The sequence below is a fragment of the Phycodurus eques genome, chromosome 13 (assembly GCF_024500275.1).
Source record: "Phycodurus eques isolate BA_2022a chromosome 13, UOR_Pequ_1.1, whole genome shotgun sequence".
NCBI lineage: Eukaryota > Metazoa > Chordata > Actinopteri > Syngnathiformes > Syngnathidae > Phycodurus > Phycodurus eques.
This window is the reverse complement of record NC_084537.1, coordinates 19884696-19899495: the sequence shown is the minus strand read 5'-3', so window position 1 is coordinate 19899495 and position 14800 is coordinate 19884696. Positions and strand designations below refer to the sequence as shown.

The 14800-nt window shown below is 41.4% G+C and overlaps 1 protein-coding gene across 1 annotated transcript; it reads left to right on the top strand.

The window, feature by feature from the left end:
* The first annotated feature begins 3266 nt into the window (after window positions 1–3266).
* cacnb2b (calcium channel, voltage-dependent, beta 2b) lies at window positions 3267–14221 on the top strand. The gene is made up of 14 exons (XM_061694339.1): window positions 3267–3645; window positions 7084–7149; window positions 7409–7531; window positions 7603–7742; window positions 7812–7873; window positions 7956–7981; window positions 8517–8597; window positions 8687–8745; window positions 8972–9081; window positions 9452–9460; window positions 10894–11045; window positions 11118–11213; window positions 12264–12437; window positions 13600–14221. The coding sequence occupies exons 1-14, from the start codon at window positions 3628–3630 to the stop codon at window positions 14083–14085; spliced, it is 1602 nt and encodes a 533-aa protein (XP_061550323.1). The 5' UTR covers window positions 3267–3627; the 3' UTR covers window positions 14086–14221.
* Window positions 14222–14800: the final 579 nt, after the last annotated feature.

Genomic DNA, 14800 nt, shown 5'->3' with positions numbered 1-14800 from the left:
TTGGGGGAGGTAATCAAAACCCCACAGAGCACTTTGTATTCACTTAATGGCCGCGCACCAAAGAGAAGATTCCTTTAAGAAAACAGCAGAAAGGAGGCAGCCATTATGGAGGGGGCGGGTGAGAGGGAAAAAGGGGCGGGATCGTAGGCATTTGAATTCAGACCGTGTGCCTCCTGCGCTAGACCTGAAGTTACCTGCTGCGCCATGGCAACAGAGGCAGGGAGGCAGGGCATCAACTGCAACGCGCGCACACAAACACGCAAAGAAGAGTGCTAACACAGTGACTCAGGTAAGCAGTGAAAGGGGGGCAATGGTGTGGCGGACCCCCCGACATCTCAGATCCACGGCGAGGATGTGGAGTGAGACGATACCACGCTGACTCCCCCTACGCAACTTCCCGAGGAGAACCGGTGGGCGACGCAGGCGGGAACTCCCCGTACGTCAAGCGCCTGCCTGGCCCGAAACAACAAAGTTCCTCACTCGCGGGCATCTTCAGCCTCGTCTTCCTCCCGCGAGCTGATGTCTGGATGTTTTGCTGTGGGCTGGGCAACTGGCGGCGAGCGCAGTCCACCTACGTAAGTGACCGGCGTCCGTGCATCTGCGACAGTAAAATGACAACACTTTATCAATCAGCTCAAGCGGAGTATCTTACTGTCTTCTTTGAATGTGTACAGCGGGAGCTCGAACGTCCAAAGCGACCGACTTCCTTGTACCTTCTTGCGTCTATTACAAAGGCGAGATGTTTAACCATCCATCTATTTTCTATAAAGCAGGGGTGGACAAACTTTAGTGCTTTATAATTATCCAATTATTTGATCAAATAAACACAAAATTGTTAAACGTATGTGTAAAAGTGTTGATTTGACTAATATTTATGTATTTTATTATATACAAAACGGGGGGTTTTGGCATATCCGATATGTGTGGCCTCACAGGTTGTTTTACAAAAATGCCGCTAGGCATGCTGGGGATTGCAGCTTCAGCTCCTCCTGTCGTGTTGGAAATAGTTGGAACGTATTTTGTGTTTTATTGTTAATCACTGACTCGCTCTCACACGTGCACACATTCTCTCACCTTCTCATACACACGGACACACACGCATGTACACACACAGTGACATGCAGACATTCCGCTTGTAAGCGGCTTAAGTACAGATGTTCGTTTATTTATGTGTGGGGGCAACACAGGTCATGTGACGGGGACTGACTCGACACAATCACATGACTTAGGGGAAACTCCGTCACCAGCCCTAACATCACTTTCTCAGGACGTTGCCCCGGCAACGGTAGCGCCCGATGTGGTCACCGTGGGGAAATACACACCGGTCGGTCACTTCATTCGGTACATTTGCGGGTGAATAATAAATATCCATACATGCAGATGTACTTGGTAAATATGACTGCAAACTGCAAGCACAATAATAAACATATGAAGTGAATAGCTCTCTGACAGTGTTAACCAAAAGTGAGCACGATGAAGGCAGAATTGTTCTAACGAGCCGTCCGCGCTCTGCAGTGAGGAGACTTGGCTGCTCGTTTGTTGATGCTTATGGGAAGTAAAGCGCTCGCATGCTTCACTGCACCCGGGCGACCCTACAAATGGTGTGTTGTTACTTCAGCGTATCATAGCTCCTATCATCTCCCTTATGTAATAACTTCTTAACAACATGCAAGCCCTGATCATGCAATGGGCCTATGAATTTTACTAACCTGACATTCTAGAAATAAAACAAGTAGGGCTGCACGTGGGTAAGAATCCATCCCTACTGGAGCCATCCAACAGGTTTTCGTTTGAATTACGTCATTGCTGCACCCAGTGTTTCAATAGAGTGTCAAGAGGTCATACACTCGTTGGCTCCAACATTACGTGCACCTGGGCGATACATCGAGTTGCAATACAGGATCTTTTCTTGTTAATTACCTCTACAAAATAATAAGGGCCAGCGACTTTTTCCTCGCAACTTTCCAGCTTAATTATCATCATGTTACAACTTTACATAAAACGAGTGTGCCAAGTGTGTGTGCACGCAAATGATTGACATATCACGGTGTGGCAAGTTTTAAAATAATAATTCACATTGGAAGGGGGCCAGGGAGGGATAATTTATCAAAAGACAATTATAACGATATTCTACTGTCAGGTCATATAGAGAGTTTTAACTTATATGAGTGGTTTTTTTTTTTTTTTTTCCTCTACCACAAACTATACCTTTAATGGGATACTAAAAGAGAATACTGTAGCATCAGTGTTGGGAAGATGACTTTGAAAATGATCCTGTTGGAAATGTAATCGTCTGGCAACCAGTTCAAGGGGGTGTGGCCCGCCTCCTGCCCGATGATAGCTGGGATAGGCTGCAGCGCGCCCGCGACCCGAACGAGGAGAAGCGGTTCTGAAAATGGAATAGTAGTGTAACTACTTCAATTACTTTCTCAAAGTAATATACAGTAACTAATTACATTTGGATTGATTTTCTTTCCTCGTAAAAAAAAAAAAAAAAAAAAAAAAGTGTCTTAAAAGCATAGATTATTATTTTGAAATGAAGCAAATGAAGCACATATTTGTTCTTCACACAAATAATATATTTTTTTTACATCATTAAAAGTTCATTGCAGTTTTTCTTTTTTAATAAATCTGCAAAACTTTCAAAAATTCCGTTTTTTTTTTTTTGTCAATATGGGGTGCTGTGTGTGCATTGAGTAAAAAAAAAAATAACTGAAATGATTTGAGCAAATTGCTGCAATATAACAAAGAGTGAACAATTTATGGGGGTCTGAATATTAGAGGTCGGCATTAGAAGTAGGAAGTGATGTGAAATAAATTCTATTTTTCAAACGTACCTAAAATTGTAATCATGGAAAATTCCAAAAGCAACTGTAATTGAATTGCTCATTTTCTCCTAGAAATGCAATTACATACATTTTTGTAATTAAATTACGTAATTCCCTTACATCTAATTAGTTACTCCCCAACCTATAGCCATTATTATTTCCCATATAAAAAAAAAAACACCACAAACATCAGCAAGAATCTGAATGAACCTTACGATTTATTTTGATTTATTTTTTAAAAATGTTTTTTCGGGGACTATCAAGTGACTATTGGGAGAACTAAAATGGATTTGCCCACACGGGAATGACATGCTTTTGAATGCAATCTCCCCATTGGATTGTGCCGCTTCACTGACTCACGTTTTAGTGCAACTCAACAAATACACACGCACGCGCTTACACACACACTTGGAGCATGGCTGACAAACCCAACGCGCATGCACTGGCGGGTTTATTTAACCGGCGTGCACCGCGCGTCGGTCTGCTCGCTGCTGGAAGACGCGCGCAACAGATGCGCACCGGGGAATAAGCCGTTAATACGCTCAGGCGAAACCCACCCACCCACCCTCACGCACCCCCTCAGTCCCACGCCTGTCGCCGTCTCCGTGGAAGAAGAAGAATTGTGCGCTTTTTTTTTTTTTTTCCTTTTTTTCCTTTGGGAAGCGATTTTACGCACATCGCTGGGAAAGCCGGTGTTGCAACATGGTGGCCCAAGTGTCACCCAAACGGCGCCGCAGGTGAACCCCCCCCCCAAACTCGGACGCGCGTGGAATGACAGCAGCGCCCGTTCGTAGGCAGCATGCCGCCCAAGAAAAAGGTAAAAAGACTCCATTTGTTGTGTGTTGGTGCGCGTGCACTTGGAACAGGAAGTGTCACAGAACGCGCCATCTGTTGTGTTGGGCGCTAATCCCTGTGTGAGGCCTTTCCGCTCCACAAAAACCAGTCAGTGTGCGTGTGTTGAAGGCCTATAGATCACTGTGGTGCGGATGGAGAAGGAGTTGCATAATCTCTAATAGTCTGGAACCACGACCGGTAGTTGACGCATCCTGAGAACTCAATGCAAGAGAAGGCTTTAATGTTGGATTATATTACTATTCCGCTTGATCTGATGCAGTTCGGCAGTTGTTGGTTTTTTTCCGGAGAAGTTAAGATTGAATATTATCATTTTATTTTGAATCTGGTAAAGTCGTTGAAATCAGTTTGTCATTTACAATGCCTGGGGTCAAATTAGGGGTCAGTGTCTTGCCCAAGGACACTTGAGCAGCGGACACTCGGAGATGGGATTCAAACTGTTGACAATTGGGACAATGGACCATTTCAGGGTGGTTTCGCTGCGATTCAAAACTAAAATCACTGATGCACGGCGTCGTGACTTAACAGATGTAACAGCCAATCAGAAATGCACATGGGCTTTCACGCACACACACAGAAAAAAACGTTTCTGTGTTTTTAGTGCGAATGAGAGACACCAATACAGTACAATACAGTTTGTTCAAATAAAATCATTCAAATCCCATCAGTCCCCAGTTTCTTCTGGTGCGCCCCAGGGTTCTGTCTTGGGCCCCCCTCCTCTTTATCGCATACATCCTACATCTTGGGAATATTTTCCATAAATTCAATTTCAACTTTTCCTGTCACACGGACGACACCCAACTCCACCAAACGCACTGCCACGCTTCCTCCTTCCTCCGTTACTGACTGCTTCTCTGAACTCAAACGCTGGTTCTCGTCCAACTTTCTACAACTCAACAGTGATGAAACTAAAATGTTATTGATAGGTACCAAGTCCATGCTAGCCAAAATGGACAGCTTTTCCCATTACACTTGATAAAACCTCTGTGTCCCCTGTGTGGGTGTCAGCCTGGACAGCACACATAAACAAAATCACCCGTGTACGGCAAAGTGTCTCCGACTGTAATGTATTTTTGCGATGGTCCAGATTCGTCGCTTTTGGATGCATTTTTTTTTTTTTTTTTTTTTTTTGGGTACCCCTCTCTGGTGGTTTCACAGGGGGAAAAAAACGAACACACCACATAGTATTGGATCACATATCCGGGTAGCCAGTGGCTTTGGCCGCCACCTGATCCGCCCCTGCTGTGGATTAGAAAGCAGCCCCTCGCCCAGTTCTGCCCCGGGCTGAAAATCTTTGAAGAAGTTCATTGGATCGGACTAGACTGAGCATGTTGGTGACAAGTAGCTGTGACGAAATAGGTAGTTGGCATCCTTACTGGTTAGATGTCTATTAGGAACTACGGTTACTGGTTTTGATGACGTGATGAGAAACATGATGGCAGGCTACGTGTGGCGTTTGAGTGTCTTAAAAAAAAAAAAAAAACTTGGCGGCGTGTCTTTGCCTGGCCTATTGCCGGCGACTTCTCTTAAGCCTCTTACGCCGCCTTTCCATCCAGATACCTGCTCTCCTTTCTCGGCCAGGAAGTGGGGCAGCAATCTGGAAGTATGAACGTTTGAAAAAATATGTTCAAACCAGTAAGCACACATTCTGAACAGAAACTAAGGATTGGGTTTGTTCCTAGCATTAAAATACTGTAGGTAACAGTACAGTATTAGTCTTAGCATCAGAGCTCACATTCACACTTGTTTCCCATAAATGGGGGGGGAAAAAAAAAAAAACAAAGTGAGCCATAGCAGTCTCACAGATTGCACGTTTTACTTTATGAAAAGTGTAATACATTCCTCGTCACTTTTGGTCTGAACAATTTGTGGGCGATAATTATGACAATAATGACCGACTCACGCCACGCACACATTTATGTTACCTCTTATTTTGTCAAAAATCGTTTCCATTATCAACGTATAATAGTTTGTGTGTGTGTGTGTGTGTGTGTGTGTGTTTGCCATAACTGGTACGCTTATGTGGTGGCGTCACAGAAAAGCCAAAGAAAATGACAAATACTTTTAAAGACTTAAGATAATGGCTGTGATCAAGATTCATTTCCATTTCAAAGGAAATCAAACGTCTCCATTACAAGTGGGGCGCTAGCCAGGCCTAAAGTTACAGATAAAAATAATACTACTGTACAGTTTTGTATCTCTTATCTAATGGCTGACATGGAGTCGTTCCTATCTTTCTCTCTCTCTCTCTCTCTTTTTAAATCCCGGATTGGGCGTGCTATCTTAATCTCCTTACTGGGAGAAAATCATGAAGGAGAGAGGTCCTTTAAATGGGAAGCATGTTGAAATTAAAAAAAACATTTTTTTATTTTTTTTTACCTCCTATAAAATATAGAATTGGGTATGAAAAGTGCTGGCATGCAGCCTTTACCTTTGCCCAAGTGAAAAGTGTCTGAGAGACAACAGGATTGGGACGTGCACAGCATGCAAATGAATTTAGCCATCTAATGACGGCGTATTAAAATGAGGCAAAAAAGCTGCTCGGTGGCCAATCAAGTTGCATTTACTCGAATGGGTAAATACAGTATGTCACTGTTTGGTACCATTGTCAAACGATATACTACATGTAAGGAAGTTCTTCGGAGCATTTCGTAGGATTTTGCACAAACAATGCACTGTAATTAGTGAAAATCACACACTTTGGGATGAAAAAGGAAAAAGGTGATGTTTCTAGTCAGCAATCGAGCAATCAGCACGTGTTTCTAGTCAGTGCTCGAGCAGCAGCGTTCGAGCAAGCAGTAGGGTTGTAGTCAGTGCTCTCGTCAGCACTCGGGCAATCGGTGCATATTTCTTGTCAGTGCTCCAGCAATTAGTACGTTTCCGGGAACCACTCGAGCACTCGGTAGATTTTTCTCATCGGCGCTCGATCAAGCAGTTCACATTTCTCGTCCGCACTCAAGCCAGCGGTACATGTTTCTATTCGGCATTCGAACTGTTAGCACATTTCTAGTTAGCGCTCGAGCCGTCAGTACACGTTTCTAGTCAGCGCTTGAACAGTCTTGGGGCACAGCTACTATTTGAGGAAATAGGGTCGTTGAAGAGCAGTGGTATCGAAGGTATAATCACAAATGAAGGATGGTTTGTTCCAGCCAGAAGAAGACCTCTCCAAAAGTCATCAGCATCGTTGAATAATTCAGCGGGGGCGTCGTGCATATGTTATTGGCCGGGTGACATTGGCTCACAGGAGATCCGGGTGCTGTGCGAGCAGATGTCTGCGCCAGCTCAGAGTAAACCGAATATCGTCTCGGGAACCCCCGAAAGTAGCTTCTCGGAAGTACTTTTTGACTTTGCGCACTGTTAATCAAAGCGGAGGAATAATGAATACTGTTGTGTCCTCCTTCAGGGAGAGCGTCATGACTCGGACGCCGCTGAGGAAAGAAACGCGCAAGTGCAGTTGGAGAAAGCAAAGGTATTTCAGACTTAACTGCAGCCCTCATTCAGTCTCCAAAATGTCTTCCTCAGATGAATAATTAGGATTAGTTCAAGAAATAAGGTTGATTAATGAGTTGATGATATGTTTGGCTAGTGCAATGGCACTGTCGCCTACTCTAGATCAACTAGCCAATTATCCAGAGTCCAAAAAGATCCAGCGTGGCTGGCGTAAAATTCATGTGAACGCTCCTTTCGGCAGTTGTTCATGATAGCCGCTCTGGTGTCCATGTCCTCAGTACCGGCCTGTGGCTTTCGCCGTACGCTGCAACTTCTCCTACACGCCGGCAGATGACGACAACGTGCCGGTGCCGGGCCAGGCGATCACCTTCGAGGCCCGAGACTTCCTCCATGTTAAAGAGGTTGGGAACATTCAGGTGTGGGATACACGTGCGGGGCACTTTTGGTCCATGTTATGGTCTGGGATGAACAGAAATTCAACAACGAATGGTGGATCGGGCGACCGGTGAAGGAGGACGGCGTGGTGGGCTTCATCCCCAGTCCGGTCAACCTGGAGACCATCCTGATCAGGAGAGAAGTCCAGGCCAGGAAGGCGGCCAAGGCCTTAGCCAAGTAGGCCATCATTAACCAAACTTGACTTTTGAAGTGCTGTTGAATCAAATCTAATCTCCTTTGTTTCAGCAAAGCGTCATCACAAGTGGCTCAAGATATGAATTCAAAGAAATACACGCCACCTTCGCAAGGTGAGATTGCAAATAGGAAGTCCACATACAGTCCAGATATTGCCAACATGAGTAAATGTAAACCCACCGTCTCCTTCAACAGCCAATCAGCAAGTGAAAAAGAAGCCGGTAAGTCAGTTATTTTTCTTTAATCATATACGGTAGACTTCCATCCATCTCCAGTTATCGCGCTTATTCTCATACGGGGCGCAGTTGAACGGGAGCCCGTCCCGGCGGAGTTTTGTCGAGAGGCAGCATAAGAGGGGCCGAAATGGGTTTCCTCCACAGGGTCTCCGGGCTCTCCCTTACAGATAGCGAGCCGCTGCATCGAAAGGAGCCGAATAAGGCGGCTCAGGCATCTAATTAATTTGCTCCTGGGCTACGTCTCCCAGCTGACCCGGGAACGCCTCGGGATCCCCCCCGGAGGAGGTGAACGAAGTGGCTGGGGAGAGGGAAGTCCGGACTTTCCTGCTAAAGCTGCTGCCCTGCCGGATAACCAGTAGGGACTGGATGGATGGATAGATGGGATGGGATGACTGTTTCCAGTTGTGAAAAAAAACTAATGCCTAAACTGCTACGAGGTCATTCAATCCAATAGGTGGCACTGTTTCAAAATACATACAGCGCAATAAGACTGAATAGTTGTGTCTTTGATTGGGCGCAGGGGGAACAGGTGTCCATGTACGACGTGGTGCCCACCATGCGCCCTGTGGTTCTCATGGGGCCATCACTGAAGGGCTTAGAGGTGAGCTCCGCCCTCTTAAAGACTTCAATCTCACGCTTTATTTAATATCGAAATGATGCCTCTTGGAATCTCCTTTCCTGGCGCTCTAGGTTACAGACATGATGCAAAAAGCTCTCTTTGACTTCTTGAAACATCGATTTGACGGCAGGTCAGTTAAGTGTGGTGCTGTTTATGTCGGAATAGTACGATACAAAAGAAAACTTGAGTCCAAAGGAAAGTTCTCGTGGTCATTTAATGTTTGGAAGTACAACGGTACCCAAGCATGAAAAATTGTGCCGTGTGACCACATAACTAGTTCATCGCGTGCCATTTATAACCTGGAAACTGAGGACTACCTGAATATGAATAATAATAATTGTATTTCTTTCCTGCAGAATCACAATCACACGGGTGACAGCGGACATCTCTCTGGCCAAACGCTCCATATTCAACAACCCTGGGAAAAAAGCATTAATTGACCGCACCAACACCCGCTCCAATTTAGGTACATATACTGTACTTTAAAGTACGGTGTCGGGCGGAATACTCATATTTACAAAACCATCACTTTTCAGGAGACAAAAACCGATATGTTCGTTGCGCCATTAGCATTGCTTCATCAAGGCAGTTTCAACACTTTAGATTGGTCGATCATTGCTAAAAATAACACACCCTCATGAGGACTGACCAATAGTATGGATTTGTGAAAAATATGAAATTGTCCAAATTTGCCCGAAGACAGTTTCGGCCCGACACAAGCGATATTTAGCTTTATGCTAATACATGTTGCCTCCCATTATAACACAACTACTGATGTCACGTACTTTGCTACTTTCAATTTTGTCTTCTTGTTGTTCTTTTGTCACCTGATGCAGATGCCGCTGGTACGTATAAGGGAATGCGTTTCCGTGTTATCAGTGTTAGAATGCTCCGTCATCCCGCTGCACCTTCCTGTAGTGGCCAAATGTACAATCCCACTTGTCTGCCTTTACAAAATGCCTGATGGTGTTGCTTCACAGAGTTTCATAAGTCTTGACACATTGACTGTTGAAATATTTTACATATATATATATATATATATATATATATATAGCTCAGTAGCCGACTTTTCCAATTGCACTATTAAAACAGTTTTATTTATTTACTTACTTTTTGAGCTAACGTTTAGCATATCGTTAGTATTTAGCGGTGTTCGTCCACGTGGGACGCTAGCAGGCTAGCTGTTCGCATTGTTAGCGGTTCGTCGCGCTACTTCTGAGTTGGAATAGTTTTAAAGACTAAACCACTCCGCCAATATTTATATACTTTATATACTGTATGCTAATATAGTTACATACCCTGACAGAATGTATGAAACATTTGCAAATTTGAGGAAAATGTGAGATGAATGAATGGGTGCAATCTCATTATTTTATTTTTTGCTATGTTTAGTAGAATGATTCTGCTATTCTGAAATGCCTTATTAATTGAATTCCATTGAAAACAAAATAAAATGTGTTTTACCTGAAATAATGGTATACATCTTACAAATTATGCCAGTGTAATGTAAACTTAACTGTAAATATGTATTTCCTGTATTTCACGTGTGTGAGTGTGTATGTGCGTGTGTATATACTGTATATATGTACAGTATATTTTATATAAAATTATATATTATAATTATATATTTTATCTATTTTATATAATTATAATATATATATATATTTATATATATATAATGTTTTTAATATATATATAATTATATATATATTGTAAAAATATAGAAGCTAATGGGAAAATGTATATAATATAATGTATGTGTGTGTGTGTGTGTATATATGTATATGTGCATATATATATATATATATATATATATATATATATATATAAAATATATTTAGACGGTATATTATTTAATTTGATATGAATAACTGCTTTTAATAACTGCCTGATACGCTCTGCAGATGAGTAAGTAAATGAGCTCAAAACAGGTCTGTTATTAATATTCATTATAATACATGTTATTTCATGACATCTCTTCATTTATTTGTGGAAAGAAAAATGGTGCTATGAATCAGTAAATTATTATCATATGCTTTCGTGCAAATGAAAGCTTACCTCCAATGAACACCTGGTACCCTGCAGTTGAGGTACCGAACTGCTGTGTGAGAAAACACGATATTGTTATATAATTAAAATCTCAATGCATGTTTGGAGTGCTAATTCAGAAGAAGAACATGGACGCTTGTTTTTCTCTGCTATGTCTGCCTTATATAGACAATAGGTCAGTGAATGAGAATTGATGAATTACCTGTGAGATGTGCTTCTGCCATTTCAGCCCAGATCCAGGGGGAGGTGGAGCGCATATTTGAACTGGCCCGCAGCCTGCAGCTGGTGGTGCTGGATGCGGACACCGTCAACCACCCTTTACAGGTGTCCAAGACCTCCCTTGCTCCCATCCTCGTCTACGTCAAGATTTCCTCTCCGAAAGTAAGCTCCACTTGTGAGAAGATATCATCTTTAAAGATACGTATTTACAGAAATCTACTTCCTTTTCGACAGGTGTTGACCAGGCTGATCAAGACCAGGGGAAAGTCTCAGACCAAACACCTCAATGTCCAGCTGGTGGCTGCAGACAAGCTCGCCCAGTGTCCGCCGGTCAGCGGCATCCCACGGCCGAATATGGGCCGAAAAGCAACTGTTTTTGAATATGATAACACCCGTTGTATAATAACAATATGGAATGACAATATATTGTAGTTAATTTAATCATCCCATTTTGAAGGTTAAGCTTTTTAAACCACACAGATTTAAAAAAAACAAAAAAACAAAAAACTTTATTTGGGTCACCCGTACACATTATGGGATAGGATGTCTTCTGTTTAAAAAAAAAAAAAAAAAACTAATAATAATAATAATTATTATTATTATGCAAATACCAACCAGAACATTAGATGCTTCTGAGAATAGCGCTATTTCTTTATGAAATATTAATAAAAGGATTTATTTATATTATTTTACAATATCTATTATTTATTGAACTTATAAATAGTTCAATAAATAAATAATAAAAGTACTTTTAAATTCGTCATGCAAAAAAATTTTTTTTTCTGGATTACATTATTTCGTTTTCAAACTAATAATAGTAATTGCAATTTTTATTATTCTATTTTATTTTTATTTCACTTTTATTATTAATATTTCATAATACTAGCTACTATTTGATAAATAAAATGTCTTAAAATATTCATATAAATGCTATTTTCAGGAAGGCCTGTTGTATTTAAATAATACAATTAATAGTAATGATAATATTACTTTTCAATAAATAATAATTTCATTATTAATATTTGTATTATTATTTCACTAAATAAGCTGATCATTTTAAATGTTTCTTAAAAATAATGCAGGTGTACCATATGTATTTATGTTAATGATTACTGATTAATTATCATAAAGTATTACAAACATTTGTCACTCAGTATGATGCTTTCCATTGAAAATTACAACCACAATAATAAACATGAAATGACTGTAAATTAAAACTCAACATTAATATTATTATTTTAAAGGTAGAATTATTGTTTGACTCTTGCACTGGATCTCATGAAATTGTACGGGTGTTCCCTAATGAAGTGTCCTTTGATGTTTATCCTGCCGGAATGACTAATGTCTGTTTTTATGGTTTTTTTTGGGCCATTTCCATAGGAAATGTTCGACGTTATCTTGGACGAGAACCAGCTGCTGGACGCCTGCGAGCACATCGCCGACTACTTGGAGTTGTACTGGAGGGCCACGCATCCTCCTGAGATGGAACCCACAAACGATCTGGTGGCCCGCCTGGCCGAGAACACGCTGCCCACCAGTCCCACCGTCATACCGGTGGGTAACACGGAGGACGCGTGACATATTATAACAGCCCGTGTGATGTCATGTCATCTCATAACATGTCCCACCCATCAGTCTGGCCACAGAGGCATATCGTATAAATATTGCAGGAATGCTTGCAGTTATATATTTTTGCTTTTATTTATTCATCTGACATTTCATTTCTCCCCGTCATCCTACTCCTTCACTGAAAAGATGCTCAAGTGACATTTTCTGGTGAGTGACAAATCATCCAATTCCACTCCATCATTGTATTGATTTGTGTCTCCTCTCACCATCCGCAACTTTTTGAAATGATTTGAAACCAAATGTATTTACTACTCCCGCGACCCTAGTGAGGAGAAGCGGCTCAGAAAATGGATGGATGGATGTATTTACTACTGAGTGTTAGGGTCATTATTGGAAAAGAACAAAAAAAGACGAAAGGAAAAAAACTCCAAATATATGATTGCAATCATAATTTTAGTAGGAAAAGTGTACAATATTATGAGAATAATCATACTTTGAAGATTTTGTTGAAGATAGCGTTCACAAATATGAAAGCCTAAAAACAGGTCTGTATTGAATATTTTTTACTCATGAAAAATATGTTTTTTTCCCCCCCTGGTAAAATCACAACGTAACAGTAGCAAAATGAAATATTTTTTATTAATACCAAAATATGGCCCAATCATGTTTGAAAAATGCTAAGAATTTGAAAAGTATTTGAATATAAGATTGATCCAAAATGACAGTATTTAAAAAATATTTGATTATCTTTATTTTTTAAATTCTCGAGAGGTTAATTATTCAAGAATTTATAATTAATATTTGCATTTACTTTTTAGTATTTTTTTTACTGTTATATTTTATTTGAAAAAATATTTAACAAATGGATTGCTCACTTTTATACAAAATACTTAACAAATGGATTCATCATGTTAAAAAAAAAGAATAATTATAAAATATATAAAATGTTTACCCCAAATTACAGGATGTTCTAACCACCCAAAATAATGTTCATAATTCATAATTAATTATTCTCTTTATTTTTAATTAGATTTCCTATTCGGTATTCTTATTGTAGTTTCATTTTGACTTTCATGGTAATTCAAAATACTGAAATGGCCTCATCATGTTGAAAAGTCAAAAAGTGCGTTGCCTTTCACTTTGCCAGGACGAGCAGAAGAGCAAGAAGTCGACCGCGCCCAAGAGGAAGGGTCCCCGCGACAACCCTTCCGGCCAGGAGCCCGCCTCCTCTGCCCAGCCGCAGAAACCCGACGAGGGTCGAGGACAGGACGATGACGAGGAGCATATCCTGAGCACAGAAATCCACCGAAGCCAGCACTCTCGCCACCATCGCCACCATCACCGCCATCACCGCAGAACAGACGCCAGTCACACCCGGAGGCTTGACGAGGACGAGGAGGACGAGGAGGATGGACGCTATAACCAGCGGGACCAACACCATCACCGCCATCATCATCACCATCATCACCGCGACGACCACGACCACCACAGGCCTCGGCAGCATTTTCTGCCGGACCACAACAACCACCAGGGCAGAGACGGAGAGCGAGAGAGGAGAGGAGGGGCCAGGGAGAGGGACAAGGCCCGAGACAGAAACGCCAAGCTGGGCCACAGGGACTCGCATTTACACTAGTTTCTCTTCTGACTTTAGACTAAATGTGTGAAAAATAGGATCGTCTTTTTTTTTTTTTTTTTAATAACAGTAACTTTTGATCTAGTTGCGGTGCAAACAGAGCAGTTATACAAATAAATCAATCTCACTAGCACAAGTGACTATATTAGTTTTTTTGATTGATACTGTAGGTAAGCTCTATATAAACCAATGTGTTATTAGTAGTATAGTAGTACTAGTAAAAGTAGTTGTAGTAGTAGTACTACAGTTGTCAGGAGAGCCACACCTGACAAAAGGTTTCAACACCCACATTATTCACACTGCCCATTCCCCTTTAAAAAAAAAAAAAAAAAAAGTGGCATCTTGGTAGTAAGAAACTATGTTGATTTTCGTTGAGTAGCTTCATGTGGCGCTTTGCTGACATCTCGGTGGTAAGTAACTGATGGGGTGAGGTGAGAAGCTTCACATCGTATATTGTCGCCATTTAGGTGCGAAGGAACTGTGTTCAAGGGAGTTGAGGAGCTTCACATAGTGCTTTGCAACCATCTTGTGGTTATCTTGGTGCCAAGGAACTATGTTTGAAATGAGTTGAGGAACTTCTCGTAGTGCTTTGGTGCCAAGGAATGTTGTTAAAGTGAGTTGAGGAGCTTCACATAGCTCTTTTCCACCATCTTGTGGCATCTATAGGTAATTGAAATCGTTTTTTGGGTAGAGTCAACCAATTCCTTGTTGTGGG

What these genes read in the sequence shown, in the direction of transcription:
- cacnb2b (XM_061694339.1), top strand. An exon ending in TGCAGTTGGAGAAAGCAAAG is followed by an intron (nt 7,150 to 7,408) that starts GTATTTCAGACT and finishes CCATGTCCTCAG; the next exon opens with TACCGGCCTGTGGCTTTCGC. An exon ending in GCGGCCAAGGCCTTAGCCAA is followed by an intron (nt 7,743 to 7,811) that starts GTAGGCCATCAT and finishes CCTTTGTTTCAG; the next exon opens with CAAAGCGTCATCACAAGTGG.